At 54.1% G+C, this 25,499-nt stretch overlaps 11 protein-coding genes across 11 annotated transcripts; 3 read left to right on the forward strand and 8 right to left on the reverse strand.

Annotated features, from left to right (window-relative positions):
- Window positions 1-43: 43 nt before the first annotated feature.
- C8Q71DRAFT_859566 (MFS general substrate transporter) lies at window positions 44-2,388 on the reverse strand (the record flags this gene model as incomplete). Its single annotated transcript, XM_047927659.1, has 15 exons — window positions 44-97; window positions 157-346; window positions 396-552; window positions 604-932; window positions 993-1,036; window positions 1,081-1,165; window positions 1,220-1,294; window positions 1,328-1,400; window positions 1,450-1,467; window positions 1,529-1,715; window positions 1,778-1,850; window positions 1,901-1,909; window positions 1,967-1,993; window positions 2,059-2,122; window positions 2,184-2,388. 15 exons carry the CDS (start codon window positions 2,386-2,388, stop codon window positions 44-46), a joined length of 1,590 nt encoding a protein of 529 aa, XP_047777120.1.
- Window positions 2,389-3,175: 787 nt separating this feature from the next.
- Window positions 3,176-4,018, reverse strand: C8Q71DRAFT_148420 (uncharacterized protein). Its single transcript, XM_047916611.1, has 5 exons — window positions 3,794-4,018; window positions 3,621-3,686; window positions 3,494-3,569; window positions 3,329-3,437; window positions 3,176-3,273 (listed from the first exon to the last, which is right to left on the reverse strand). Exons 1-4 carry the CDS (start codon window positions 3,917-3,919, stop codon window positions 3,367-3,369), a joined length of 339 nt encoding a protein of 112 aa, XP_047777121.1. The 5' UTR covers window positions 3,920-4,018; the 3' UTR covers window positions 3,176-3,273; window positions 3,329-3,366.
- Window positions 3,871-5,730, forward strand: C8Q71DRAFT_769707 (uncharacterized protein). Its single transcript, XM_047924298.1, has 3 exons — window positions 3,871-4,205; window positions 4,265-4,420; window positions 4,998-5,730. Exons 1-3 carry the CDS (start codon window positions 4,118-4,120, stop codon window positions 5,336-5,338), a joined length of 585 nt encoding a protein of 194 aa, XP_047777122.1. The 5' UTR covers window positions 3,871-4,117; the 3' UTR covers window positions 5,339-5,730.
- A 1,300-nt stretch (window positions 5,731-7,030) lies between these two features.
- C8Q71DRAFT_849388 (uncharacterized protein) lies at window positions 7,031-8,702 on the reverse strand. The gene is made up of 6 exons (XM_047926704.1): window positions 8,573-8,702; window positions 8,302-8,514; window positions 8,129-8,244; window positions 7,955-8,074; window positions 7,766-7,897; window positions 7,031-7,713 (listed from the first exon to the last, which is right to left on the reverse strand). The coding sequence occupies exons 1-6, from the start codon at window positions 8,682-8,684 to the stop codon at window positions 7,345-7,347; spliced, it is 1,062 nt and encodes a 353-aa protein (XP_047777123.1). The 5' UTR covers window positions 8,685-8,702; the 3' UTR covers window positions 7,031-7,344.
- Window positions 8,703-9,180: 478 nt separating this feature from the next.
- C8Q71DRAFT_711229 (cytochrome P450 monooxygenase) lies at window positions 9,181-11,448 on the reverse strand (the record flags this gene model as incomplete). Its single annotated transcript, XM_047920796.1, has 13 exons — window positions 9,181-9,277; window positions 9,352-9,495; window positions 9,555-9,686; window positions 9,736-9,817; window positions 9,870-9,892; window positions 9,950-10,116; window positions 10,176-10,189; window positions 10,254-10,371; window positions 10,424-10,539; window positions 10,592-10,740; window positions 10,797-10,991; window positions 11,052-11,184; window positions 11,247-11,448. 13 exons carry the CDS (start codon window positions 11,446-11,448, stop codon window positions 9,181-9,183), a joined length of 1,572 nt encoding a protein of 523 aa, XP_047777124.1.
- A 722-nt stretch (window positions 11,449-12,170) lies between these two features.
- On the reverse strand, window positions 12,171-13,309 carry C8Q71DRAFT_769737 (uncharacterized protein). Its single transcript, XM_047924299.1, has 3 exons — window positions 13,112-13,309; window positions 12,833-13,054; window positions 12,171-12,772 (listed from the first exon to the last, which is right to left on the reverse strand). Exons 2-3 carry the CDS (start codon window positions 12,926-12,928, stop codon window positions 12,311-12,313), a joined length of 558 nt encoding a protein of 185 aa, XP_047777125.1. The 5' UTR covers window positions 12,929-13,054; window positions 13,112-13,309; the 3' UTR covers window positions 12,171-12,310.
- Window positions 13,310-13,348: 39 nt separating this feature from the next.
- On the forward strand, window positions 13,349-15,230 carry C8Q71DRAFT_769742 (uncharacterized protein). The gene is made up of 6 exons (XM_047924300.1): window positions 13,349-13,665; window positions 13,737-13,961; window positions 14,019-14,152; window positions 14,214-14,354; window positions 14,421-14,540; window positions 14,612-15,230. Exons 1-6 carry the CDS (start codon window positions 13,578-13,580, stop codon window positions 14,921-14,923), a joined length of 1,020 nt encoding a protein of 339 aa, XP_047777126.1. The 5' UTR covers window positions 13,349-13,577; the 3' UTR covers window positions 14,924-15,230.
- A 717-nt stretch (window positions 15,231-15,947) lies between these two features.
- Window positions 15,948-18,095, forward strand: C8Q71DRAFT_849391 (uncharacterized protein). Its single transcript, XM_047926705.1, is given in 9 exon segments — window positions 15,948-16,123; window positions 16,226-16,467; window positions 16,487-16,587; window positions 16,700-16,740; window positions 16,911-17,036; window positions 17,290-17,344; window positions 17,410-17,541; window positions 17,615-17,796; window positions 17,847-18,095. The coding sequence occupies 8 exon segments, from the start codon at window positions 16,116-16,118 to the stop codon at window positions 17,747-17,749; spliced, it is 840 nt and encodes a 279-aa protein (XP_047777127.1). The 5' UTR covers window positions 15,948-16,115; the 3' UTR covers window positions 17,750-17,796; window positions 17,847-18,095.
- Window positions 18,096-18,393: 298 nt separating this feature from the next.
- On the reverse strand, window positions 18,394-19,720 carry C8Q71DRAFT_859572 (uncharacterized protein; the record flags this gene model as incomplete). The annotated part of the gene is made up of 6 exons (XM_047927660.1): window positions 18,394-18,699; window positions 18,762-18,893; window positions 18,946-19,080; window positions 19,140-19,273; window positions 19,334-19,543; window positions 19,600-19,720. 6 exons carry the CDS (start codon window positions 19,718-19,720, stop codon window positions 18,394-18,396), a joined length of 1,038 nt encoding a protein of 345 aa, XP_047777128.1.
- A 475-nt stretch (window positions 19,721-20,195) lies between these two features.
- On the reverse strand, window positions 20,196-21,668 carry C8Q71DRAFT_149132 (uncharacterized protein). The gene is made up of 5 exons (XM_047916612.1): window positions 21,453-21,668; window positions 21,180-21,392; window positions 20,886-21,109; window positions 20,701-20,829; window positions 20,196-20,639 (listed from the first exon to the last, which is right to left on the reverse strand). The coding sequence occupies exons 1-5, from the start codon at window positions 21,571-21,573 to the stop codon at window positions 20,313-20,315; spliced, it is 1,014 nt and encodes a 337-aa protein (XP_047777129.1). The 5' UTR covers window positions 21,574-21,668; the 3' UTR covers window positions 20,196-20,312.
- A 668-nt stretch (window positions 21,669-22,336) lies between these two features.
- Window positions 22,337-24,514, reverse strand: C8Q71DRAFT_797831 (uncharacterized protein; the record flags this gene model as incomplete). Its single annotated transcript, XM_047925769.1, has 8 exons — window positions 22,337-22,606; window positions 22,671-23,346; window positions 23,398-23,539; window positions 23,589-23,726; window positions 23,777-23,939; window positions 24,036-24,118; window positions 24,192-24,328; window positions 24,396-24,514. The coding sequence occupies 8 exons, from the start codon at window positions 24,512-24,514 to the stop codon at window positions 22,337-22,339; spliced, it is 1,728 nt and encodes a 575-aa protein (XP_047777130.1).
- Between the last annotated feature and the right edge of the window lie 985 nt (window positions 24,515-25,499).

A 25,499-nucleotide genomic window follows, 5' to 3' on the forward strand; every position in this document is an offset into this window, starting at 1 on the left:
TGATATACGCGTGTCTATAGAGTCGTATTGGAACTTGTCTCGATCACAGAACATATCTGAAGTCGCGGTTCTGGATGTCCGTCAGATCCAAATACTCCTGCGTTTTAAGCGTGCTCGTCAGCACCATCCAGTCCCAACGGCACTCAAGTCACCCACCTTCTCCACCTTCCTCTCGACTCTCGTCCCGTCAGCAAGCAGGACCTCGATATATACATCGTCGTACGTCATGTCCCTCGGCTCGAGGTCGCGCTTCCTGTTCTCGCGCGCTAGCATCGACCGGATGATGAGCAGCAGGCCCATGCAGCAGACGTAGCAGATGCCGAAAATCGTCCACGGTACATGATTTCTGCAGTCTATGAGATAAAAATAACAAACTGTAGGAGCTTTATGCGTACCTAGGAACATATTGCGCTTGCCACATGAAAGGGCCCGCTGAGTTGCCGACGCAATAGCCGATGAGCATGATCGCGTTGACCGTGACCTTCTTGGTATGCCCCGCGGTGACGTTCGTCACCCACGAGAGCGCAAGGACAAATGCCGTCACGCTGATGTCTGCGAAGTATCGTAAGGAATATGAGGAAACGAATATCAGCTCAAACGTACTCGTCAGCTCCTGCCCACACAACAACCCCGCCTTATCGCTCCACGGCAACAAGTTCACCAACAAGATCCCCAACAACGTCGGGAGGTACCAACACACGCCCACATACGCGCGCGCGTTGCTCAATCGCGTCGCGAGGTTCACGCCTGACGAGATCGTGAGGAGCTCGATCGCGCCGCTGAGCAGACTGAAGAGTGTCGTCTGCAGATTCGTGAAGCCGAACGAGTCCATGATGATCTGCGTCTGGTTCGTGAGGCTGTTGGGCACGTTGTCGAGCGCGGAGAAGAGGAAGAACAGCCAGGTCTTCGGGTCAAGGAGGGCTTCGTAAAACCTAGTAGGGTGCGCCGGTGAGATTCAGGCTAGGGTCTGTAGGATGAACGCGACGGCGTACTGTTCTTTCTTGAAGTGCTTGTTCTCGACTCCTGTTTGGTTCACCTGTAGTGTGATGATGAGACTGAGTCCTCGAAGGCGCCGAATACCCTTGCCTTCAGCCGCTGCACCGCAATCACCCGCTCTTCATGAGTGAGGAACCACGCATTGGTCGGTGAGTCGGGGAACATGACCCTATTCAGACACCATCAACTCGAGTGATCCAGCGCTTGGTCGCAGATCACCCACCAGAATGCGAGGGACGAGACTATCGTGATCGCGCCAGTAATGACGACGAGCCTGACGCCATCATTATGCGTATGCCTATGGAGAGATGAATACCGTTGAAAACATTACCATTGCCAGGGCTCGAAGTTTGGTGTATGCGTATGCAGCGAGCCGAAGCTCACGAAGCCAAGGATAATCTGGGCTGCAATGTGTCAACAGAGCCTCAACGTCGGCTTTAATAGTGTACAGACCAGTCCCGTTCATCATGACTGGTGAGAACGCGAGGTCGTCAACCAAAGAACACACGAAGCAGAAACGCGAGTCACGCACACCAGTACCCAACCCTCAACGTCTGCTCCTTTCGGGTGTAAAACATGGACGTCACGACCATGAACCCCGGCGTAACGGAGCCCTCGCATATGCCCAGCACGAAGCGACATGCAAGGAGACCTCCGAAGTTCTTGCAGGCCGCGTGGCAAGCCATCGCTGCGCCCCAGATGAAGATGTTGATACTGTTCTTGAGAGTGAGTACAGAGGTGAGCTGAGGATCGAGGCGGCTTGCCTTAGCCATTTGCCGACGGGAAGTCGCTGCAACGCGAGGTTCTGGGGTAACTCAAAGACGAGGTAGCTGATGTAGAAGATCGTTCCTAGCCTGAGGTTTTGATGTAGCGTGGGAGACACATAGAAAGGCTACAGACATACCAGTTGTATCTGCGAGAGCTTAGAAAAGGGAGCCTATACACGACGAGCGTACGATTCTCGACTCACTGGTTCGTGGTCAAGTGTGTTGCAGTCCTGCAGTGCGTCCCGCGTCAGTCAAGAAACCACCTTCAGTACACGGAGCTGCTATTTTAGCTCACTTAAGTCCCAGGATCGCCGCGTTCCCAAGCGTAAGCTTGTCCATGTACTGCACCCAGTAGATCGCTAGTCGCACGAGACCGTAAGCTCTGCCCATGTACACAGACAACCTGGTGACCGCACTCACTGCACATAAGCGGCATGATGTGCCAGTCTATCTTCCTCCGCACGCGCAACGCTTCTTGCGGGTCCACCTCCACAACCGTGCCCGCGACGAGCTGTGCTCCCGTGTCGACCTCGTCCGTGACCACGGCGACGTGTATCTCAGCTTGTTTCTCGTTCACATCCTTGGTGTCGACGGACGTCTGTTCTGGGTCGTCTCGGGGAGCCATCGTTGTATGCCCTTTGCGTCTGAGTAGTCGGTAGAAGAGACGAGGATTACGACAGCCGTCCTCGGGGTGAGACCAGGCCTATCATGCCGATAGAATAGGGCTAACATTACAGAGTTGGAGTACGGAACGGCTTCCACGGAGCAGCGTGCCGTCTTCGCGAAGCACTCGCCTGTCCACACCTTGTTAGTACTGTCAACGCAAGTGAGGAGAAGATAGGTGTCAATGCGAGCAGCAGCAGATAGGGCTGAAGTTTACCAGTCCGTTATCGCAGTGATACTGCTTTCCAGAGGACGAGTGGCGGCTGGACGGCGCAGAGCTTTGAGACGCGCACGAAACGTTGTGCACCATTTGTATGCGAACTCAATTCCACGACACATTGCGTGAGTAAAGAGAGGATACCATGGTTTCTCCGGGACGGTACCGATGACTGTAGCCTCCGGCGGCCATGCTGCAGACTCCAGAGCCCCATTCGCGGACGCCCGTCCAGGCGTTGACTCCAGATGGCGCTCTCGTAGACCGTGTACCCCTTGAGTAGCTTCGTCACATGCGCGATACTCGACATTGTACGCGCTTACCGGCATGCACACGAGCTTCTACGTTGAATCCTTGCGGAGAGAACGGCGGATACTGAAGCTTCGATCTGTGTCGAGATAGCGGCGTATTGGCCAATCTTTGGTATGCCCACGTACACCGAACCTGTCGCAGCTCACCCTTGTCAGGGTCTACGGCGCACAGCGAGGACGCCTACGCCGACCTAAACGCGTACGCCTTCCACCCAGAGCATGCCTCTAGCCAAATCTGCCTCATACGGTGATATCGGACCGACGCAACATCATATCCGCGCTGTTGTTGCGATCCGAGTTACAGCCCTTCATCACTGAGCAACTGGTGGCAGGATGTGTCTGGGACGCCCATTCGCAGATGAAGCTGTCCACCCTACCGTTTCGAGGATGATCACCACTGTGTAGCGGCTTCTTGTCAATGCCTGGCTTTGAGCGGTCGCAGCCAGCCGCGGACTTCATAGAGGGACACCTTGACGCATGTTGGCTCTCCTCAGGACCGCCTCAGTATCCGCGAGACAAAGTCAAGTACTTGTGGCGCTCACCGGAAGCTGTGAATCTCACTGCGGACATGGTCATCCCACTGTCGGCCTGGCTATAGGGTAAGTATAGTAGTGTGTCCTGTTTCGGCTTCAGCTTTCAGTAGTATCGCCCGTGTAAAATGTTGCATACCCTGTATTGATACACTCGGCCTCCGTTCACAGTTATGTTTCGGTAAGCATCAGATGCACAAAGAGGCTATCTGCGTAAACGCATTAGCATTGAGTCGACACCCTTACTGTAAGTGAGCACTACTGGGCTCAATATCACACTGTCGGCCATTGAGTAACACCTTGACTGCTCACCCACATAGGATTATTCGATGAGACACAACTAAGACAACAGCCACACATGCAATCGGAAGGTGGACGTTGTCGTGACAGGACGAGAGAGCAGTTCCACGGCGCGGTCAGGCCCAGGAACCGCCACATCACAAACAAGAGCAAAGACGCTGTGGCACCGGGCTGGGCGGGAGCGACGGGGGACGGAGGAACAGCGCCGATTTGTTCGCACAGGTTCGCACCGTCTGGTCCTTGCAGTCCTCTCCTCGCCTCCGCCCTCTCCCCTCCGCGGGCTCCGCTTTCCTTCTCTACGCTCCTTCATCCTCCGTCGCCGTCGCGTCCTCCAACATGCAGCACCGGCTGTTGTCGCTCGTCCCGACGGGCCTGCTGAGCCTCCTCCTTGCGTGGTGTCTGGTACCGCTCGCAAAGGCAGATTGTGAGTAGTGTTAGCTCCAGTGGTGAGGCGTGGTGGCTGACAGAGTCCGTGGGCCCTAGATTGGAATATCACAGAACCGGCTCAGGGAGTGGTTTGGGCGAACGGGCAGGCAAACCTGATTTCCTGGGCGAAGGCGCTAGATGATGGGGTGTCGCAGTTCGACATCGAGCTGCAGAGATTGAGCACGTCGGGGCTGTCATATGTTGCACACCTAGGTGTGTGTCTCTTCGTCACTTTCATCATTTGGCGGGACGGACATGAGGGCGGGAGGTTCTCCCAACACGTTGCGTTGGGCGCACGACGTCCACTCCCCGATACGAAGAGAGTTGCCACTGTACAGAAACACGGTTTCCTCATAAGGGGGATGTTCGGCGATTGACCAACATTCGCGCACCTCTTCACAATGTGAAGGCGTTCGAAAGGACGTAGAGCTTGCCTTATGGTCTTACCACTCAGGTACGGACCGCATTCCCGGTCCGCGAGAGGTTGCAGAGCCGTTCTCAGAATCTCTTATGATACATGGAGGAGATGGTGGAATCTTGGCACACAAGTTCACTCGCGGAACAGATCGAAGGTTTGGTCTCCAGTCTGGGCAAAGTATAAGCCTGCATGGCCAGCAGATCTGGACGAAAGTGTGGAGGAATCGACTTCCCGCTTGTTGTCAGAGGTTCTCCTCATCTATGAAGCCGGGCAACGAGGACTGCATATCGACCACAGCACTTTTATAGCCTGCTATCCAACTTCCCTGTGCTATCGTTCCGCCTTCTAGATCGTCAACTCACCCCCTCCTAGTTCCAGATTCCATGTCCAGCATCAATGTCTACATCCAAGACGTGCCCACGGGCGACGACTACTACGTCATGTTCGTCAACTACACGCACGGCCTCCTCTACACCGCCTCCAACACCTTCACCATCTCGGACTCCGCCGACGCCTCCGCGCCCTCGCCCGACGCGAGCGCGCCGACCGTCACCATCTCGGGCGCGCCGAACCCCACCGCGCAGTTCGCGACGACGTTCGCGAGCGCGGGCACGCGCGCGTGGGCGGGGCTCGACGGCGCGGCGCTGCAGATCGCCATGATCACGGGCGCGCTGCTCGTGAGCGTGCTCTGCGGCGCGTTCTCCGTCCTCTAGGCGCCGACCACCCACGGAGACCCACATACACATACACATTCGACGCGACACACACGCTGCATACAGGGCGCTTTCGGGTCGGGGGCGGGGTCGGGAGCACGGCGGCTGCTTTGGGGCTAGCTGTTAGGGAGGTGTACTGTACACCGGCACTGCTGTCGTAATGTATACCTGCGCGGGCGGGCGGGGTGGCGTCAGACCCCGCCCGCTGGCTTGTTTTCTTGTTTCGTTTCGTATTTTTTCCCTATTATTTGACGGGCGTGTTCGCTTGGTTATGGATGGTTCGCTGACAGTGCAGTGCTATGGCTGACGGACGCGATGACATGCATGGTGTGTAATGTGTACGCGGGTGGGTGTCTGTGGACTAGATAAATGCACGGATTAGAGCTAGAGACGCGTTGTTGCGAGTGCCTGGAAGTGTCGGAGTGAGGGCGCTGACATGCGAGTTGCACTCACTGAGTCAACCGCTCCCTTTTACAGCCTGCCTGGTCGACACCTATCAAGTCACTGGCGATGTAGTCTGCACAAAGCGCTGATGTTCTGTACACCTTGCTTCTGACAGGTTCATCGCTATCTGTCTGCAACATCTTAGGTATGTGCGTCGCTCTGTGGCCACCGATGGTTGACCGCTTCATGAGACTGTAACGGATAGGCTAATGATGGTCCCCTCAGAACAGACTTTATGCATTCTCAAACACACTCGCGACACGCCTAGCAATATGTTTGAGCGTTCCGACTTGCAGCTTGCTCTCTGGTTATATATGTCATGACGACGCGATCTGTCTCAACGTGTATACGTCACTGGTGTACACTGTGGCCTCGTGGGTAAGCAATAGGTGGCTCAGTCGTGGAGAGAGATACTGATGATACCGATACAAGAGACTATGGCTAGATCCACAGCCTCCAGTGAACGTGGTGAACGTGGCGTTAGTGGACGAAAGCCATGAAGTCCAACGTCCTAGGTGTGGTAGCAAAATCACGCAGAGACGCTCGCCAGCGTCTCCGTGACGAGCCTGAGCTCAACGCGACAGGAGACCGCGGAGTGATGTCGCAGTCGTAGGCTTCAGGAGGAGGAAGAGGAGGTATTAGTAACTGTCTGGCAGGACTGACTGTAAGTCCGATCCCATTCCGCCCGCGATCTTCGACCAAACTGACCTGAAGAACGACGAGAGGAACTTAGTTTGGGTACGCTTCAGGGGAGCTAGTGACCGAGCGAGGCTCAAGTACACTCCCTCACCAGTGACTCATCAACGGCCAGATCGACTGACCTGACGAACGAAGAGAGACACTCGGCGCTCGGCGTGACGACGTTTCCTTGCGCGTCCCGGGCTTTGTCGATGTTGGAGTCGCGGCGATACTGGCCACTGCTGTTGTATCCGCGAAGAGGCGTCCAGGACACAGAGGACACAGCGTACATATTGCTATGTGAGCAGTGACGGGGCCGGATCTTTGCGGGGATACTACACTGACCATCTGCCATAACCGAAGACTGCTGCGATGGTCTTCACTGTCCATGTAGATAGAACGTGAGGGTATGAGGAAACGCTCCGGACGGAAGAGACTGTACATCTCTTCATTGCGCGTCATTGCCCTGAGATACGGTGGTCAGTTTGAGGGAGAACCCTGAAGACCGACTTTACCAGAGATTCGTGACGATGTGAGTGTCTCTGGGCATATGATAATCACTGTACTCATCATCTTCGGTCAAGAAATGCGGTACGCCTGCAGCGCGGTCAATCCTTGTTGGATCTTTATAACGACACGGAAAGCATACCCAAAGGAATCACTGGATGCCACCTGGTTGTTCGGGAGATGAATGAATTGTACGGTATTGCCGGGCAAGCGAGGTCTATCCTTGAGATCTTGAGAGTGCAACTGTGATACGATCACTCGTCAGGAGCAGGGTTCCGAGTTATGGCATGTATTTTGTCGCATTCAAGGACATCAGTGGCCGTATACTATACATGAGCTGATATGTCTCGGCCATGTCCTGGAGACCGGCGCACGGCTCACTCAGCCGGCTCACAATCTTCCTCAGTTTCGCCATCATCTTCACTCCAAACATTTGCCGCTTTGAGCCGCTTTTCAAGCTCATACTCCTCGTAATCCCGTACAATGAGCTCTTTCACGCCCTCTTCGAGTTTCTTCTCCTCCAAGCATTTGCGAACCGCTGCCGTGAGGGTATTGTCCTTGAGATTGTAATCCATGTGCCCGACATTTTCTCCCATGTCGCCGCCGCAAAGATGAAGAGTCAATGTATGCCGGAAGTGCTCATGGAAGTACAAGTCCGAGGCACCCCCTGCGGGTATATGCTTGAGATGGGATGGTAGACCCGCATTCATAGCTTTCTTGTCGAAGATCCGAATTCGGTAGTCGTCCTACACTCCCAGGTTCAATAGAAAATCAACGAGAAGACTCGGATTGGCTCACATCCACGTCGACGCTGAAGGCATTTTGATGCCACAGCTGATAAATGTCGTCTTCCATGTTCAAGAGGTTGTGGGACTCCTGAAAGTCCGCCTCGAGAAGTACAAACAACCTCTCCGCGGCAGGTGTAGTCATCTATACTATGATAGTAAGTTCTCACTGTACGGGGCATAATTTGACACGGGTACAGACCGTGCTGATCAGGGATGGAGGGAATATCCAATGCACATTTCCAATTCTGGGGCCTGTGAATGCGCACTCGCCACCGTCACACTTCGAAGCCTCTCTGTACAATGAATCATCGATGATGTCCTACAAACATGCTACTCAGTGCTGCAGTTCTGGTTATGTAGTGTAGAAGCTCACCAGTGCTAGGAGTGTTCTATCGGCGTCTTTTTCATTGAGGTCTTGCCAGAACTTGTGTGAATGGCTTCCGAATGAGCAATCGAACGGAAGGTTTGCGGTACTAAACGGTAGTGTATCTGTGGTTTTCATAATTACGGAGGTGCATTGAGAGCAGACAGAGAATTAGGCTTTACCGTTAGCTGGGAAGCGGCAGACATAATCTCCTGGTCTCAGCAGTTCATCATGGAGAACTTGCTCCTTTTCATCCGGCGACCACATCACAGGTCTAATACGCCGCAATGTCGCATGCATGAGTACCATCTCGTCAAATCTGTAAGTGGCCATCATGTCGAGCCAGCGGAGAAGAGTCGGAGGAGTGATAGGACCAATGACACTTGAGGCGAAGCCTAGAACCACAATCATCAGTATGAGACATGCTGAGGAAGTAGAGATGTAAGACTGAACAAGCTATCAACCCACGTCCTGACCACCATATGAAGGTGTCAGCACTACGGGATTGTGACAAGGTAGACGAGTGTGCTAGCGGGCATTCTTCGACTCGGATCCCAGTTGACATGATTGAATGCAGTTGAAGAGCTGGAAGAAAGTGCGAGTTCTCGACCTAGTATATATACTCCCTCTGCGCATGTACCTTGGTGCGTCTATGGTGTACCATTCGTCTCTTTATTATCACACGTATACAAATCTGTCGGGCTACTATATATATAAGTTTCGGACACTCGTATACTCTTTTGCCCGCCGCTATAGATATATATATATTGACCCGCTGCCTACGTATACAACCTTGTCGCGGGTGCACCCGCATATACAAAACTTTGGGCCGACCCGCATATATATAAAGCTCGGCTCCCGGACAAGGATATCCTGAGGCACGAAGGTTGAAGGAATTGTCTACGTCTGCCTGGGGAGACTAGCGTCATTGCGCGCGTCGAAAAAAATCCGCGAGTGCCATGATTTCTACAATCGACTGTAAGACCTAAAGCATGATTTACAACACGGGCGAAACGCTGGCAATAGTATCACTAACCGTGGGCAACATTTCGATTCGATGGTCACGTTGACGACAAGATGTTTGCCAGTGTTTCCTCTACAAGAGCCATGACGTTGGGCGAGCGCGGCGTGATAGCGCATTGGTACGCTTCAGGGAAGCTAGTGACCGAGCGACGCTTGAGTAGGTACACTGCCTCGCCAGTGACACCAGCGGCCATCGGCCATCGACTGACCTGACGAACGAAGAAGGAAATTTGGCGCTCGGCGTGACGACGTTTCCTTGCGCGTCTCGGGCTTTGTCGATGTTGAGGGTTGCGGCGATACTGGCCACTGCCAAGAACACGGTTGTATCCGCAAAGAGGCGACCAGGACAAAGCCTACATATTGCTATGTGAGAAGTGATGGATCCGGGTCCCTGCGGAGTTACTACACTGACCGTCTGCCGTAACCGAAGACTATGCTGCGAGGGTCTTCAACGCCCATGTCGATAGAACCTGAGGGTGCGAGGAAGCGCTCCGGACGAAAGAGACTGGGATCCCTGTACATCTCTTCATTACGCGTCATTGCCCTGATAGACGGTGGTCAGTTTGTGGAAGAAGCCTGTAGACCGACGTTACCAGAGATTCGTGACGATGTGAGTGTCTCTGGGCATATGGTAGCCATTGTACTCATCATCTTCGGTCAAGAAATGCGGTATGCCTACAGCGCGATCAGTCCTGACTGGATGTTTGCAACAACACGGAAAGCCCACCCAAAGGAATAGCTGGATTCCACCTAATCGTTCGGGAGGTAAATGATCCTCGCCTTGCTATCGAGGTAGTCGTCACTCACCGGTAGGTCTCCTTTACGACGCAATCGATATAAGGCAAGTTCGGTCTATCCTCGAGAGTGGGCAGCCGATTGTTCTCAACGACACGGTCCAGTTCCTCTTGTGCCTTCTTGAACACCTCCGGGTACAGTACCATGGCCAACAAGAAAGTTAGAAGCACGGACTTCGTCTTTCACGAAACCCTCGATATTTTGGCATATAATGTTTATGACACAACCGAAGACCTACCGTGTCAGAGCCAGCTAATTGTTTGAATGAGTTAGATGTGATTGTCACGGATACAGTCTCAGTCTGAGGGTCACTGACCGGCGTACAGTGCTCCCGCTGCAAAGCGGATGTCGTTCTCTTCTCCATCAAGTCGGCCCGACTTCTCTGCTTTCTCAATCAATTCCGCTGCGAACGACGGTCGTGCGTCTCCCGATGCCTGTACAGATGTAAGTCCCGTCGCTACTACGAGATGCGAATGTAGCACTTACGACGGCTTTACGAACCATGTCGAATGGGATATAATGAGCGTCGTGTATCAACTTCCGTGCGTGCAGCGCCTTTCGCTTGAAACTTGCACCTGGCATCCAAGCAGGTACATGCTTGACTATCATTCTGTTGAATCGTCAACTTCTACTTATGTGCAAGCCAAGACTTACGTAGTGGGAAGAAGTCCATTATCCCGCCTCCTGCCGGACCTGTGGCGTTCATTGCCTCCATGCCACGATCCATCAGCATTACATATTCATCATCCAAGGACGCGACGCGATGACCGTAGACAGTCTCGATGATCAGCGCGACGGTGAACCTGCATCAGCTCATGGACATGAGCTCACATCGAGGAGGAATAACAGAGGTACGTACCGTGTTATATGTAATTTGAAGTCCTCGGGAGTTTGCATCAAGCTCGCTAAGAAAATGCAGGTCTCCCGCTGTTGAAGGGCTTCATACGTGCGAAGCGTATCCTTCTCGCCGAAGGCAGCCTGTACCCACCGTCGTTGTTTCAGACGGCTCTCACTCCGGTATGGCGCAAACGATAGGGTAGGGTCCCATCCGATCCTAGCAAACGAGATCACCTTGATCGTAATCATGCATGTTGTTCAGTGTCGCAGAACGTACAGCTCGACTAGTGTTACCATCCGCGGCCTGCTAGAGTAGATAGCGCCGCGCTTGTCCAGAAGGTCTCTGGCCACTTTAGATGAATTGACGATGACCGTGTGGCTGCCGAAGAACTTGGCGTAGATGAGATCACCTACATATGCGGGTATTAGACACGAATCAGACACGGACCACTCGTATATGAGACGTCATTACCGTATTTCTTTGCCCATGACTCAAATGTATACTCTTGGTATTCTGAGGGTAGCTGGTGCGAGTTGCCAATTAGGGGAAGACGATTCGGACCAGGTGGGAGACGACGACTTTGAGAGCTTCGTCGATTGCTACGAATCTGTGATAAGAACAGACATAGCAGTGGTACCAAAACCCAAGCGTTGGAGGCGATGATTTGGTACATAGCGTTAGCTACCATGGCAGTCAATATTACTGGTCCGCAGGAGACGAGACGTACCTCTTTTATAGTCGTCTATAAACACAACTTGAGGCTATTGCGGCAGGAAATGACAACTGACAAGCGTGTCAACGGAGAACATACGCAGTGCCAGAGCATTGTATTGTGAGGATATCGCAGTGGACATATGACCGAAATCATGGCCTTCGACCGAAGCCGTTCCTGAGCATGTGGAATATGCATGGATGTCCGAATCATGATATCTGTCAACAGTCTTGCTTCAGTAGTACACGCCACCTCACGTATAGCATGGCGGAATATTGTCATTGGGTAACAAACCCACGTATACCTTGATCGCCGAAACGAATAAGGCTAACGAAGCCTCCCCGTCCATATCAAAGTTCACCTGTGTAGAAGTGGCGATAGACCGGGCTTCTTGTGCTGTCTGTGCTCGGTTGCAGTTTGGCAGGTTCATGACATCCTGACAGTGCCTATCAGAATCCAGATAGCATTCGCGGTGCATCCAGGAAACGATTGCGTCAACCCAAAGCAAGACCTACAGTTGGATGTTTAAATCCGAGTGTAGTACGCCAGTGACATTTAGGCTTGAGACTCTTCGTCGTATACCCCGTGGCACGGGTTTCTGGAGAGTGCTATGCCTTCACCAAATGGCGTCAAGAGAGTTCCCGACCACAAGCAAGGATAGTCGGCTCATGCCAGTGACGAAACGTCGACGTCTTCAACAAAAATTCAAGGCGGAGGAGGAGGAGGAGGAGAGATCCAGTTTAGCCACCGGCCCAGCACCGGCCCGCCGTAGTAGGCACACGCGCGATCCTCGACGTCTTGACGCCGACGGTGACAACGCTCACTAAACCAACACCACGACATGATTGAGCATGTTCAAATGGCTCACATTCACATCGACACTGAAGGAGTTCGAATCCCACAACTCGTGGATATCGGGACGCATAGTGAGCAGGTTACTTGTCTCCTTCAAGTGCTCAGGTGTGATTAACCATGGCTTTCCTGCTGGAGATGGGATCTGCGATGTTGTCAGTTTCTGCTGCATGCAATGGAATGGTGCACAAATACAGACCCTCATATACGCCGGTGGAGGGATAGTCCAATGCACGTCTACGGAATCATCTGACCCCGTGAAGATGCACTGGCCGCCATCACGTCTTACATAGTACTGTTTCACGAAACGAGTCTTGGATATCATCATTGAGATGTGAAAATCGACGCCTGATGTCTCCAAGAGACCTAACGAAGGTTTTGTGCGAGAACGGGTATTCGGTACCATCATACTTTGGCTGAGACTTGTCGCTGACTGCCCACATTCATCCCCTGTCAGACTAGTAGAAACGCGACGGCTCGGGAGGAGATTCACCTGTGAGTTGAAAGCATCCGTAGTCCCCTGGCTGCAGTGTATCTGAGGAGTCAAGAACAAACCCCGTGTCGTGAAGGTCGTACTGGAAGGGTTCATCCGCCTTCAAGAACACGCGCCTGACTTTCATGGTGTCGACACCGGCGCCGAACTTCTTCTCAATCTGGTTGAATCAACGGAGGAGAGTCCCGAGGGTGATAGGACCGATGATGACCGAATAAAAACCTAATAGAAGTTTGTTCAGTGCATGTATGCCGCTGCAAGTAAGGTGCGATACTGAACAAGCTATCATTCTGGAGCCGGGCCACCATATGAAGGTGTCTGCGCTGCGCGATTTCACCAGTTTGGACGCATGTTCGAAATGCGACGTGGGAACACTAGCACTGGTAGAAATAGTTGACATATCTGAACGTCCGCAACTGCTGGAACGCTAGTCATGGCAGGCTGCCCGCCTTACGTGTACGGTTGCTCCGAGTCGCTAATCTGTGGCTCAGGCTGACCATTTCGCGCCACGCGCCTGCGCCACATGATCGTGCCGCGCACCTCTTGCTTTCTCTGAGTCTCTGGGACCTCGGATTTACCTTCTACGCATGAAGTACGGAGCCAAAAGTGACAAGGTATAACGCTGTTGTATGCCACGCACGCGGTTGTGAGTGGTCCGAGTCGAGGAGTTCGAAGCAATGTAAGCCCCAAGGTCGCGGCCTCATATGCTCGCATCAGCCTTCGCCAGCCATAGCTCAGTACGCAGATGGCCTATACTTCTATAGTGTCGCAGGCCCGGAACGCCAATATCTTCTTTTGGTGGCCTTCCTTGGCCGAACCTGAGGTCATGGCTTGTACGTTCTGCTCCGATGTATGCTTACATGACACGTTTATTGCGCTAACCCTCGTCATTATGTCATTCCAGGCTGGGACTCGAGTGTTGTTGGGCCTGTAACAGCGAAGTGGGTTCTCCGCTGGGTCAATATGATCGCCCCTCCAATTGCTGGCGGCGCTGGCGTTATGGAGGTTAGACGCGTGTCATTGGAACAGGACGAAGTAATACGGTTCAAGTACCATCTCTTTCCGGAGGAAACCATGATACCCTCTGCAGTCTTGGAACCGGGAGTCTATGGATGCTACTACATGCCAGGTGAGTGTCTCGTCAGATTGCAGCTACATACGCAGCGACTCAGCTAAGCCTGCTTAGACAAAGAATTAGAATTCGACCGTGTAGGATCTCTCCTGAATAGTTTCCAGAGTACAATATCGATGGCGGATTTGAAGAAAGACCTCGAGACCGAAGAACCAAAGACTTCTGCCGGGACGGGGTGCTTGAAGCGGGTGAGCGTTGCCAAGTGACGTATCTCACCATAGTGTGTCGTGTACTGAACGAACTATACAGTACATCATCCCCACTGACTTACTTGCGGAGGCTTCTAGTCATGATGCCGACGGCAACTGCGTTTTCATGGGATATAAAGGCAAGAACAGTCAATATCCCGTGGAACTGCATTGGATATTCCCTCCAGGCATGGCTCGCTTCGTAAGCCTGGCTAACTTCCCTGTAGCAGAGCACATATCTGACTCTTGGCATGATACCGTAACAAAGCGTACACATGGTCCCAAGATGCTGACAACAGAGGAATTCCAGAACGCCCAGAATCTCATGACGGTGCGGAGTGACATCTGCCATCTATGGCACTTAAACGCATTCAGCGTAGACGTCGATGTGGGTCTCTATTACTAAATTTCCTACTCATGATCTGATTGCTCGCGCAAATCCGTTAACGGGATGGTTAGGATGATTACCGGATCCGCGTCTTCGACAAGAGGGCTACCAACGTTGGCTTACCTGCTCGTATCGACCCGGTATTGAACTCCGCCGCAGAACGTTTCTTCCGCGAGCATTTCCGATTCACTCTGTCCGTCAACTGGGGTGGCGGGGACGCATATGATGAATTTCCTCTGAGGCATGCACCAGAGGCCCCCGTCGTCGATGATACAAGTACACCTAGCTATAGCGACTCGGATGAAGGATCCGGCGCCACAGACAGTGAGCCGGAGGACTTCGCGTTCGAAGTCACCGCCAGACTGGAGGCTCTACACGGCTGATCAATGCGTGCGTGACAGCGGCGAATTGTGAGCGATACATACGAAAACATACACATGTATACTCCGTTGTACTAACCTCGTCAATGTGCAATGGTGATGAGTTCCATACCTATGACAGGTATTATCCCTCGTTCTCGTAGCGCTGAGGCTGGTAGGTTGAATCTCGTCGTGACCGATGATGGCATTGCGGTGCGCACACCGTCATGTCGCAGCAGCGACAAGGAGACGTTCGTGATTCACGACATCGAGCGGCTCACTGCGGTACCATGCCATAGCATGCTTAGCGATCCTCGTATGCCCGGCCGGCTCTGCTAGCTGTTGAGACGTGCCTGCGTTGACACGTTGACGAGTAACGACCACTGACTCATGTACGTTGAGTGGTGTCCGAGAGGGACTCGGCACACGGCGAATATCGCAAAATAACGCATGTGAGAACAGAGCTAACCATGCAATCTCTGCAGATTTGTACACGCCATCGTATGGAATGGAGGCCGCCGTATGAGAATGTTCGTAGCATGGTTCATCTTGCTCGCTACACAACTCGTGTGCACGGCGGCGGCGTCCGTTATCCTCTGGATCACTGAGGGAGTCCGACTCACGAATGTAGACCTGCACTGCTGTACTCACAGTTCTATTCCTTCCTGCAGACACTGTACGACATTCATTCCCGAACAACAACGTCCTACAACCCAAACTCAGTGATCAAGGTAGTACGGTACCCAGCTGTGCAGACCAGCACGCCGCACGTTCTCCGCTCGTCCGTGTCGTGCCGGCACAGCCTTCCGAGGCCTATCGGAGACGCGAGCCCTCCAGAGTCTGTAGCCACGACGCATATAGCACGACGCAGTGCCAGTCATGGCTCGACGCAACCATACTAAGCTGAGCACGGCTCGTCGCGACGTCCACCGCCCACGCGCGTCATAAGCGCAAACCAAAACGCCCATCGTACTCACCTAGGAGTGAGACTCACCACTCGCTACATACCACAACCCTACCCCGCCTACAAGAACTCGCTCGGATGCCTCCACGCCGCATCCTCGCACCCATAACGTTCCAATGGCCACTCGCCTCGGGCCACGCCTGCATCTTCACGCGCCCGTCCGCAAGCGGCTCGACGGTATAGCAATCGTCGTCCACGCGCACGACGTGCATAAACGGGAAGCCCGGGCGCATCTGCTGTGAAGCAGAAGGCATGTCCACGTAAGTACCATTTGGGTCAGAGAGCGAGCGGCGAACGGACGCACCAAGACGAATCCAATCGCGTCCGTCGACGGCTCCGCCTGTAGCGACATCCTTCGGTAGGGTCGCCGTGAGCGCTTTCAGCTCCGTCAGGCTCGGGAGCACGCCGCACACGCCCGCATCGTACTACCCCGCCCAATTCGCGCTCGGCACCGACAGAACAAGTGTCTTGAGCGTCCGGCGGTCGCGCAGGAATGCCGAGATCGCGGGGAACAGGTTGTGGTCGTTCGCGTTGTACCTGAGGAGCGTGGACTCGAAGTGCGCCGCAGAAACGGGAGCGCGTCCGCCGCGGTACCCTCGCGGAAGTGCGCCGACGCGTTGCAGTTGAGAACACACTACAGGCGGAAGGACTCAAGCTGGTGTCCGTTGCTCAGGATGTCCGCGAACGCGCGCGACTCGGAGGGGAAGAGGCCGAGGAAGTCGAGGTTCGTTAAATTGCGGATTGAGAGCGTCTCCGAGGGGAAGGTCGAATGCTGGTTGAACAGAAAGATAGAAGGCTTATTTTGTTGTCGGAACTCTTGCATGTCTGCTGGCCAGGTTGCCTCCGAGACGTACCAGTACCAGTGGTCGAGACGTATGTAAGTACTAAAGTTACGAGGATGCATCCTCCTCCGGAAGATGCCGAGGATCGCACGTGCACCTGCGGCCGGTGGCGTACCAGCCGCAATATCGTGACATGCTTCGCAAACTCCTCGTCGACGGGTGCGACCACACTTCAGTCAGTTCTACTGCTTTGGTACTGATACAGACCCATAAGGCACGAATCACCAATTACAACGTACCAGTATGTCGTTGACTTCATGAGTCATACCGGCCCAGGCTCATCCGGTAGTTCCAGGGCGACTCAGATTGCCCCGCTGAAGCACAGTCTCCTGTACGGTATGGGCTTCGAGCATCTCGATCGAGGCAGACGGGATGAGGATTGAGTTGAAAGTTCGCTAGCAGAATGCACTGGCAGCGGCGAGCTGAGCGGAGGAGCGGTATGTTCATGCCAGGTTTTGGTACGCTGTAGGTGAGTGTACACACGTCGACTTTATGAATTGCAACGGATCTTCTCAGATTGGCTATACAGACTCTTTCTTTGCGCACTACGTCGCTCTTTATAGCGCTTGATTTGTTGTTCTCAGACTGACGGCCGACATCGGTGGTCGTGGAACACCGCACGCTGCGCATGAACATGAGGTACGTACCACATCATTATCTGCACAAACGTAACGTTAAAGGATTTGCCAACGTGCCGACGTCAGCATGACCTCGATACAGAGCGCAGGGATAGCGTACTTTCATACGGACATCGCTTCTGGCTGAACGTACTCCGACCAGAGGCTGCTCATCGGTGGTCATGTACTTACCTCGCGGGAAGAACCATGCTAATAATGGTACGTCGCTTTCCTCATTCTCACTGGCATGCGACTTATGACCTATTATTTCCTTTGGAATACCTACGTGTAGACTGGAGGCCGGCTGAGCGTACTTAGGAACCTATGTGACGATATCAAATCATCCCAACAAGGTGAGCAGGACGGCAATATTGTTTGTAGTCACCCGGAACTGTTCATCTGTGACATTTGCCCTCGATCGGAGTAGAGCCGGCAGTTGATTCGCAAAAGCCTGAGCCCGGAAGGGCCTAAGCTGTACGTACAAATCGATATCCCAGTAAGCACATAACAATGATAGTGTACAGAGCCCAGGCTCGATGACTGCTACTGTCGTCTCTTGAGTCCCCTACCGTTCGAAGCTTATCCATTAAGTGACACTCGCTCCGATGCTCTTCTGCACCCACCAGTGTAGGTCCTGTTGTTCACAAGGGTGGTAACACGGCGCATACGGTTGCTGTGTCGAAGCAGCGAAGTTGCGCCAGGCACATATTCGCAATCCAGGACATTACTTTGCGATCCTTGTATGCACGTCCCTGTCAACTGTTGTGACATGCTCGCGTTGAAAACGATATCCCTTGAATGCGAGACTGTCGCTTGATTAGGTACATCAAGTACAGGACGCCCGCTTGCAAGTTCTGGGACTCGGCGCAGAGCATACGTCCCATTGCAGAAGTTCTGCACGGCATGCTACTCTTTATTCTCTGCACATACAAGGCCTGTGCGTTTGACTCGAATGTGAACGGTAACTGGCAGTGGGTTCCATTCCAACACAACGACAGACCACTACATAATACTGTGCGTGTAATATGTTCATTTATCGCACCATGCGCGCGGGTCGTTCCTCTCCATAGTTTAGTGTCCCAACGTTCCCTTCATCACTTTTTCGAAATACCCCTCCCCTATGAGCATTTGGAATAACTCGTCTGAGAGGTCAGAGCCGTCGATAGTCCCTTCCTCGTCGAGGCCCTTATCGACCAAATAGTCATTGATTGACATCGCATCCACGGGGATGCACCCGCCGAGGAACTCGACACACAGAGTATAACGGAAATGTTCGCGGAATTGTTCCGATGCAGAGCTGTTTGGTACTGATGCGAGACGATCGGGTAAGCCAAATTTCTTGGCTTCTTCAGTGAGGGTAAGAATTCGGCAGCCATCCTACGCGGTCCAATTTGGTAGGGTTAGCAAAATGTCGTAGGGTGGAACACTGCATCACTGACATCAACGTCGACACTGAAAGCGTTCTTATGCCACAGCTTATAGATGTCGCTGCGCACGGTGATCAAATTGTCGTTCCCCATGAAGATCTCCATGAGAGGCAAGTGGGCTCTCTTCCCCTGAAGTGTCGCAATCTATGTCGATCGTCAGAAATGTCACGTCACAGAGGTGTCAGACTATATTTACGCGGTCCGCCATTCCTGGAGGGAATATCCAATACACATCCACAGGACTATCCTGCGATGATGTACACCCTGTGAACAAGCACTTCCCATTGTCGCGCCGGGATATTGCTTCTTTGACTTCCTCGGGTATACTGTACTATGTCGGTAGGGAACAGTCACGAATAGCGACGAGGCATGACACAGTACAAAGCTCACGCATTTGAGCCTTTCGATCCCGCGGGGTGTATTCCACTTTTTATACAATATCTTCAAGCCTTCAAGTGAAGGACGCCGATTGAGCCCGCCAAAGGGAAGTGTTGGTGGTTCAAAGGCAGGGTTGTTATCGGCATCTGGAGTATGGGCTCAATTGATTACCCATTGCATCACGGTCGACTGTCTGTGGTACGCACCTACATAGAAGAGACCGTAGTCTCCACGATCTAGCACATCAGAGGGAGCGATCGCTTCCAATGGCTCGGCAAGAAACTGAAACGGTGCCCATTGCCGCACCAAGACCCTCCTAACTCTCAGAGTGCCATGCCGACTGACACCGTCGAGCATGTTGAGCCAGCGGAGAAGGGTGTCCGATGTTACAGGCCCAACTAGGCTTGATTCAAAACCTGACAAGGAGGCACATGAGAATAAAGGCAAGCCTAGTATCTGCGCAGATTCGTACAAGCAATCATATGAGATGGAGGCCACCATATGAGGACGTCTGCTTTCGAGCGCGAGAGCACCACACCGGTGGACGAACGGGCCGGGACCAAAGGAGCTGGAGATGCAGGAGGCGTGGACATCTGAGACTCGGGATTTGGCGTACTATGAGTAGTAGGTATCAGTGCGGGATAACGATGAGTCTGCTTCAACATGCATGCGACTTTTATACTGGTTTGCCCTCCTCGAGCGCATGCTACTAGTACATAATAGCATCACTGCAAGCGGGCATCGTTCGCGCCTCAACGCCCGGGCTCCTCACGCTTGCCGCACCGTTTCTCGCTTGCTATCACAGAACTGATGCTTTACGCCGGTCACACCGTCAGTGCCACCTAGCGGTGGGAGTCGCGACTTGGAGGTGCCATGCCAGTGCACACACTTGACAAGGCTGACCGAATGCTGTTCGAGAGTTCGAAGGAAGCGTGCTGCGCAGTTTGCAGGGTTAAGTGCGGGTTCTCGACCTATACGCGCCCCCTTTGCGCATGTTGCTTCCCCTCAATGCTCAAGAATCAACGTAACGTTGAGTCAACGGAACCGTGCCAGTGAGACAGCTATATGGCGCTAAGTGCTTATGTAAGTCAGGTGGCGGGTCTTGTCATGATACATACGCACTGGCACGGCCTGCCGTTGCACAGTACATAGTATACAGGAACCCGTCAACCTTGTCATCTTCGTCTAGGGTGCCTCTGTTTCCAACTGTGACGTCTCCTCAAAATTATACCTGAAGATCTCCTTTCCGATGTCCGTTTTCCATCTGTCATCATCGAATGGGACGTGGTTCTCACCCGACTCCGGATTTAGTAGGGCTTTCGTCATTCTCTTCACCTCCCTGGGAGAATGATCGTATGAGATGTCGCCACCAAGGAGCCCGACGATTAACGTCTGCCGAAAGTGTATACGAAGATATGCGCTCATATATTTGTCCGTTGGTACTGTCTTGAGCCGGGGTGGCAATTCAGCCTTCAGAGCATCTTGGTTGAAGATTCGGATACGATACTCATCCTGAGGTCCATTAATCAGTTTAGCCGGCGAGGTAGCAATTGAGTATGTACAAATGACTCACATCCACATCGACACTGAAGGAGTTCGAATCCCACAACTCGTGGATATCGGAACGCATAGGGAGCAGGTTACTCGTCTCCTTCAAGTCCTCTTCTGAGATCAAAGATGGTTTTCCCATTGGCGATGGGATCTGCAATATGTACTCAGTGTCTGTTGCACGCCATGAAACGGTGCACAAATACAGACACCCATATACGCTGATGGAGGGGTAATCCAATGCACGTCTACGGAATCATCTGATTCCGTAAACATACACCGAACGCCATCACGGACAGATACGGTTTCACGAAACGAATCTTGGATGTCATCCTCGAGTAGTGAAAATTGACGCCTGATGGCTCCAAGAGACCCAACGGAGGTTTTGCCCCAGAACGGGCATGGCCTATCACCACCATACTTGTCGCTGCAGCCTGCCAGTGGCTGCCCACATTGACCCCCCTTTTAGACTAGCAGGAATGCGATAGCTCGGAGGACACTCACCTGTGAGAAAGTAGCCGTAGTCTCCCGGCGGCAGTGTATCTGATGACTTGAGAGCATTTTCCGTGCTATAAAGCTGGTAGCGGAAGGGTTTATGCGCCTTCAATGACACGCGCTTGAGTTCCACAATGTCGATACCACCGAAGTCGTCAATCTGATTGAACCAACGCAGGAGAGTCTCGAGGGTGATAGGACCGGTGACAACCGAGTTAAAACCTAATGGCAGAAGATCGTTCAGTACATGTGTGCTGCTTCAAGTAAGGTGCGATACTGAACAAGCTATCATTCTGGCGTGAGGCCACCATATGAAGGTGTCTGCGCTGCGCGATTTCACCAGTTTGGACGCATGTTCGAATTGCGACGTGGGAGTACCAGTGCCAGTAGGGATGGTTGACATATCTGAACGTCCGCAACTGCTGGAACGCTACTCATGGCAGGCTGCCCGCCTTATGTGTACGGTTGCCCGCTAGTAGAACTTCTCAGACTGTGGCTGACCATTTCGCGCCACCGTCCACGTGCCCAGTGCGTAGTAAGTAGTACAGTACCATGCCATACCGTGCTTCGCGATCCTCGTATGCCCGTCCGGCTCTGCTAGCTGTTGCCGCGTGCCTGCTTTGACGACAATGATCCACTTACTCGTGTACGCGCAGTCAGAGACCGTTGGTTAGGTGATCTGGGACTCGGCACACAGGTGATCGCATGCGGAAAAGCTGCGTAGCATGCTACCCTCCAAGTCTACTTGTCCTCGCCAGCAGGATTTATAGGTGCACATCTGTCTACCAATGCACCTGCCCTGCTGTACTCGCACTGCTATTCCTCGTGCGAAAAATAGGACATCTATAACGGGACAACAACGTCCTACAACCCAAACCCAGTGATCACGGTAATATCGTACCAGATATGCAGACGAACATGCCTCACACGTCCTCCACTCGCCCGTCTCGTGCCGGCGCAGCTATGCGGGGCCTGTCCGAGACTCGAGCCGTCCAGAGTCTGGAGCCACTCGACGCGTATAGCACGACAGTGCCAGCCATGGCTCGACGCCACCGTCAAGCCGAGCACGGCAGTCGCGACGTCCGCCACATACGCACCTCATAGATGCTAGACGCAAACCAAAAACACCCATCGTACTCACCGCTCACATCACAGCCCTCCGTCGTCTACAAGAACTCGCTCGGATGCCTCCACTCCGCATCCTCGCATCCGTAACTCTGCAACCACTCCCGTATGTTCCAATGGCCCCTCGCCTCGGGCCACGCCTGCATTTTCACGCGCCCGTCCTCGAGCCGCTCGACAGTATAGTAATCGTCGTCCACGCGCACGACACGCACCATCGGGAAGCCCGCCTCGACGACCGCCGCGACGTCCTTGACCTCGAACTGCGAGAGCCCCATGAAGCTCAGGTTCGGCGGGAGGCCCGGGCGCATCTGCTGCAAAGCGGAGGGCATGTCCGCGTAAGTACATTCATAGCCAGAGAGCGGTGAACGGACGCACCGAGACAAATGGGACCGCGTCCGTCGACGGCTCCGCCTGCAGCGACAGCGCCGTCACCCCGCGCGGGACGAGCCACATCGCCACCGCCGCCGCCACGTCCTTCGGGAGGGTCGCCGTGAGCGCCTTCAGCTCCGTCAGGCTCGGGAGCACGCCCCACACGCCCGCATCGTACCCCAACCTCTTCTGCGCCCAGTTCGCGCTCGGCACGGAGAGCACGAGCGTCTTGAGCGTCCGGCGGTCGCGCAGGAACGCTGAGATCGCGGGAAAGAGGTCGTGATCGTTCACGTTGTACCCGAGGAGCGTGAACTCGAAGTGCCGCAGGAACGGGAGCGCGTGCGCCGCGGCGCCCTCGCGGAACTGCGCGGACGCGTTGCAGTTGAGCACGCACTGCAGGCGGAGGGACTCGAGCTGGTGCCCGTTGCTCAGGATGTCCGCGAACGCGCGCGACTCGGAGGGGAAGAGGCCGAGGAAGTCGAGGTTGGTCAAATTGCGGATGGAGAGCGTCTCCGATGGGAAGGTCCAATGCTGATTGTGCAGGAAGATGGAGCGGATGGAAGGCTTGTTTTGTTGCAGGAACTCTTGCACGTCCGCTGGGTTGCCCCCCGTCGAGACGTATGAGAACTGCGTAATATGCCGGAAGCGTGGGAACTGCAGCTCCGCGGTCCCATCCAGAGGCCTGTGTGCAGGCGAGTCTAAACGTTTGTACGGCTTCCAATTTCAAACAGACTGGACCCACATTAATGACATCCCGCGCAGTCGGTGATTCGCGGATTCGAGGATGCGCAGGAAGGAGAGCATCTCGCGCAATCGCATTGAGCAATGGACGTTTCTGAGATTTACCAATTTTGGCAACGCGTTGGCCAGCATGCCTGCGACGCCTGAGCGACCTCAGAGAGTCGACACCACCGAACCGCTCACCTGTCTGGAACGTCATCGGCGATACATCGCGCCCCTGGTAGAACACCCGCAATGTCTTGACATGCTTCGCAAACTCCTTGTCGACGATGACGCGGGTCAGGATGTCGGCGCTGCGCTGTGACTCCCTCTTATCCGGTACTGAGAGATATGTCAAACACGACATTCTCCGCCCACCTCATCAGGCTCACCAAAGAACAAATCGATCTTTCGGAACAGGAGCTCGCTTGCGATGCGGGACAGGATGTGCGGGACGAGGAGGACATTTTTGAGGTCGCGCGGCGGGAGCCATCGTGCGATCTCCCGCCATATTTCTGTCGAGAACCCTGGGGTCGTATGCGGCTGGATCAGAGACTGGGCATCGGGAGAATCACCCATCGTCAGCGTTCGACCAATGAGACAGCGTTCACGACGGTTACATGGAGGGATAAAGAAAGGGTGCTGACGCACCTTGCCCGAATTTGCGACATGATGAACCATAAGCGCCCTGGCTTCCGGGTGTTCGGGCTCGATGGCCATGACAGCCTGGAGGTCTGCGGAGATGGTAGGGAAGGCGCGTGGTGAGACGGGGAAGACCGTCTAGAATGGACCAGAATCCGTGCCGACCTTGGTGGGCGCCGACATGCAGTCCGGCGGCGAGCCTAGCCCTGGCGCGCATCAAGCGGGCCTTGGCGGCATTGGCCACAGAGAGACCGTTGAGCGAGAGGCAGGACTGGACTGCGTTCTCGATGAGCAATCTAGAGCTGAAGGGTAGGAACGAATAGAGATGAGCGATGAGGTGAATACAAATTGTGAACCCGCTAGACCAACCGCTCTAAGGGAAGCTGTCCCATGGCATGGAGAAGCACATCTGCCTTCTGTTCGTCTGGGAGACTTGCGGTGACATCTCGGATACACGCGTCGAGGATCTTAGGGTTGAAGACGCTCATGTCGCTGTGGCACCGAGGGCGAAGATCAACGGCCGGGATAGGAGGTGAGGATCAAGGAGGTAGAGGCTGCTGACGGGCAAGTAGCGAGGGATATAGCGCGAGGTTGTGTGAGCGATCTCGCAGCCTCGTAACACGCCGGGTGAACGTCGGACCAGGCGATGAGCAAGAAGCGACCGCGCGCGAACGCTGGACGCTGTACACCGTATGCTGACGTGCTTCACGCGACTCACTGCGCAGTGTTCTACCTTGATTGCAAAAGCGGTGGTCAATGCCGACATACTGAGTGGGCCCTGTGAAACACCCACGAGTGGACGAGGACGAGACACAGAATTTATACGGCCGAGGAGAGAGCAGCACAGGGGGCAGGACGAGGCGGGCGTGGTGGTGGTCCAGACGGTATAAGGGCGTGGCCAGCTCTGCCTGGCCTCTCCCTGGGGACCCTCCCAGTCGGTCGCACGCATGCCGCCGGATCAGCTCGTGATTCGGCGCTTCCCGCCCCGTCCACTCGCCTCCCAACTTCGATGTGACGTTATGCGCTGACAACTATTGTCAAGACTATGAGATGTAGTTGGCTTACTGTGGGTTGTAGGGACGTGGAAAGATTCAGCTCTTGCGCGGGGCGCGACTTCCGTGCACAGAGATGGAGGTGGTTCGGGGACAAAGAGGACGGTCGACCATCTGCGGGGATGGAGGCCTTTATACGCTGGACGTCGACGCTTGACAGGTTCCGAAGTATCGTAGAATCAGCAAGGTCGGAATGCAATTGGGAACACGCCCGGGGTCTCGTTCACCCGAGGTCCGCTGGGAGTCCGCTACGAACCGCAGAACGAGGGCATGGCTACCTGTCATTCAAGGCGACGTGATTGGCTCCCGAGCGCGAGGCGCGATGGTCGCACAGATCTGGAAGGTCGCCTGCCTCATTGGGAAACGCCGTCTGCAGGCAGCCGGCCATCCCCCGTCACCGGTCTCGCCCCTCTCCTGCGTT

The sequence above is a fragment of the Rhodofomes roseus genome (genome assembly GCF_022264815.1).
Source record: "Rhodofomes roseus strain CIRM-BRFM 1785 chromosome Unknown C8Q71scaffold_15, whole genome shotgun sequence".
In the NCBI taxonomy this organism is placed as follows: Eukaryota; Fungi; Basidiomycota; class Agaricomycetes; order Polyporales; family Fomitopsidaceae; genus Rhodofomes; species Rhodofomes roseus.

What these genes read in the sequence shown, in the direction of transcription:
- C8Q71DRAFT_148420 (XM_047916611.1), bottom strand. Translation starts at nt 3,919, where the DNA reads ATGTGGCGGTTCCTGGGCCTGACCGCGCCGTGGAACTGCTCTCTCGTC. An exon ending in GCCGAGTGTATCAATACAGG is followed by an intron (nt 3,570 to 3,620) that starts GTATGCAACATT and finishes AAGCCGAAACAG; the next exon opens with GACACACTACTATACTTACC. An exon ending in AGTGAGATTCACAGCTTCCG is followed by an intron (nt 3,438 to 3,493) that starts GTGAGCGCCACA and finishes GGTCCTGAGGAG; the next exon opens with AGCCAACATGCGTCAAGGTG.
- C8Q71DRAFT_769707 (XM_047924298.1), top strand. Translation starts at nt 4,118, where the DNA reads ATGCAGCACCGGCTGTTGTCGCTCGTCCCGACGGGCCTGCTGAGCCTC. An exon ending in ACCGCTCGCAAAGGCAGATT is followed by an intron (nt 4,206 to 4,264) that starts GTGAGTAGTGTT and finishes CGTGGGCCCTAG; the next exon opens with ATTGGAATATCACAGAACCG. An exon ending in GTCATATGTTGCACACCTAG is followed by an intron (nt 4,421 to 4,997) that starts GTGTGTGTCTCT and finishes ACCCCCTCCTAG; the next exon opens with TTCCAGATTCCATGTCCAGC.
- C8Q71DRAFT_849388 (XM_047926704.1), bottom strand. Translation starts at nt 8,684, where the DNA reads ATGTCAACTGGGATCCGAGTCGAAGAATGCCCGCTAGCACACTCGTCT. An exon ending in AGGACGTGGGTTGATAGCTT is followed by an intron (nt 8,515 to 8,572) that starts GTTCAGTCTTAC and finishes TTGTGGTTCTAG; the next exon opens with GCTTCGCCTCAAGTGTCATT. An exon ending in CTCCATCCCTGATCAGCACG is followed by an intron (nt 7,898 to 7,954) that starts GTCTGTACCCGT and finishes ATCATAGTATAG; the next exon opens with ATGACTACACCTGCCGCGGA.
- C8Q71DRAFT_769737 (XM_047924299.1), bottom strand. Translation starts at nt 12,928, where the DNA reads ATGAACCCTTCCAGTACGACCTTCACGACACGGGGTTTGTTCTTGACT. An exon ending in CGGATGCTTTCAACTCACAG is followed by an intron (nt 12,773 to 12,832) that starts GTGAATCTCCTC and finishes GAATGTGGGCAG; the next exon opens with TCAGCGACAAGTCTCAGCCA.
- C8Q71DRAFT_769742 (XM_047924300.1), top strand. Translation starts at nt 13,578, where the DNA reads ATGGCCTATACTTCTATAGTGTCGCAGGCCCGGAACGCCAATATCTTC. An exon ending in CGAACCTGAGGTCATGGCTT is followed by an intron (nt 13,666 to 13,736) that starts GTACGTTCTGCT and finishes ATGTCATTCCAG; the next exon opens with GCTGGGACTCGAGTGTTGTT. An exon ending in CATTCAGCGTAGACGTCGAT is followed by an intron (nt 14,541 to 14,611) that starts GTGGGTCTCTAT and finishes CGGGATGGTTAG; the next exon opens with GATGATTACCGGATCCGCGT.
- C8Q71DRAFT_849391 (XM_047926705.1), top strand. An exon ending in TACCAGTGGTCGAGACGTAT is followed by an intron (nt 16,741 to 16,910) that starts GTAAGTACTAAA and finishes GTACTGATACAG; the next exon opens with ACCCATAAGGCACGAATCAC. An exon ending in CCGCTGAAGCACAGTCTCCT is followed by an intron (nt 17,037 to 17,289) that starts GTACGGTATGGG and finishes TGTTGTTCTCAG; the next exon opens with ACTGACGGCCGACATCGGTG.
- C8Q71DRAFT_149132 (XM_047916612.1), bottom strand. Translation starts at nt 21,573, where the DNA reads ATGTCAACCATCCCTACTGGCACTGGTACTCCCACGTCGCAATTCGAA. An exon ending in TCACGCCAGAATGATAGCTT is followed by an intron (nt 21,393 to 21,452) that starts GTTCAGTATCGC and finishes TTCTGCCATTAG; the next exon opens with GTTTTAACTCGGTTGTCACC. An exon ending in CCTTCAGTGTCGATGTGGAT is followed by an intron (nt 20,640 to 20,700) that starts GTGAGTCATTTG and finishes AATGGACCTCAG; the next exon opens with GATGAGTATCGTATCCGAAT.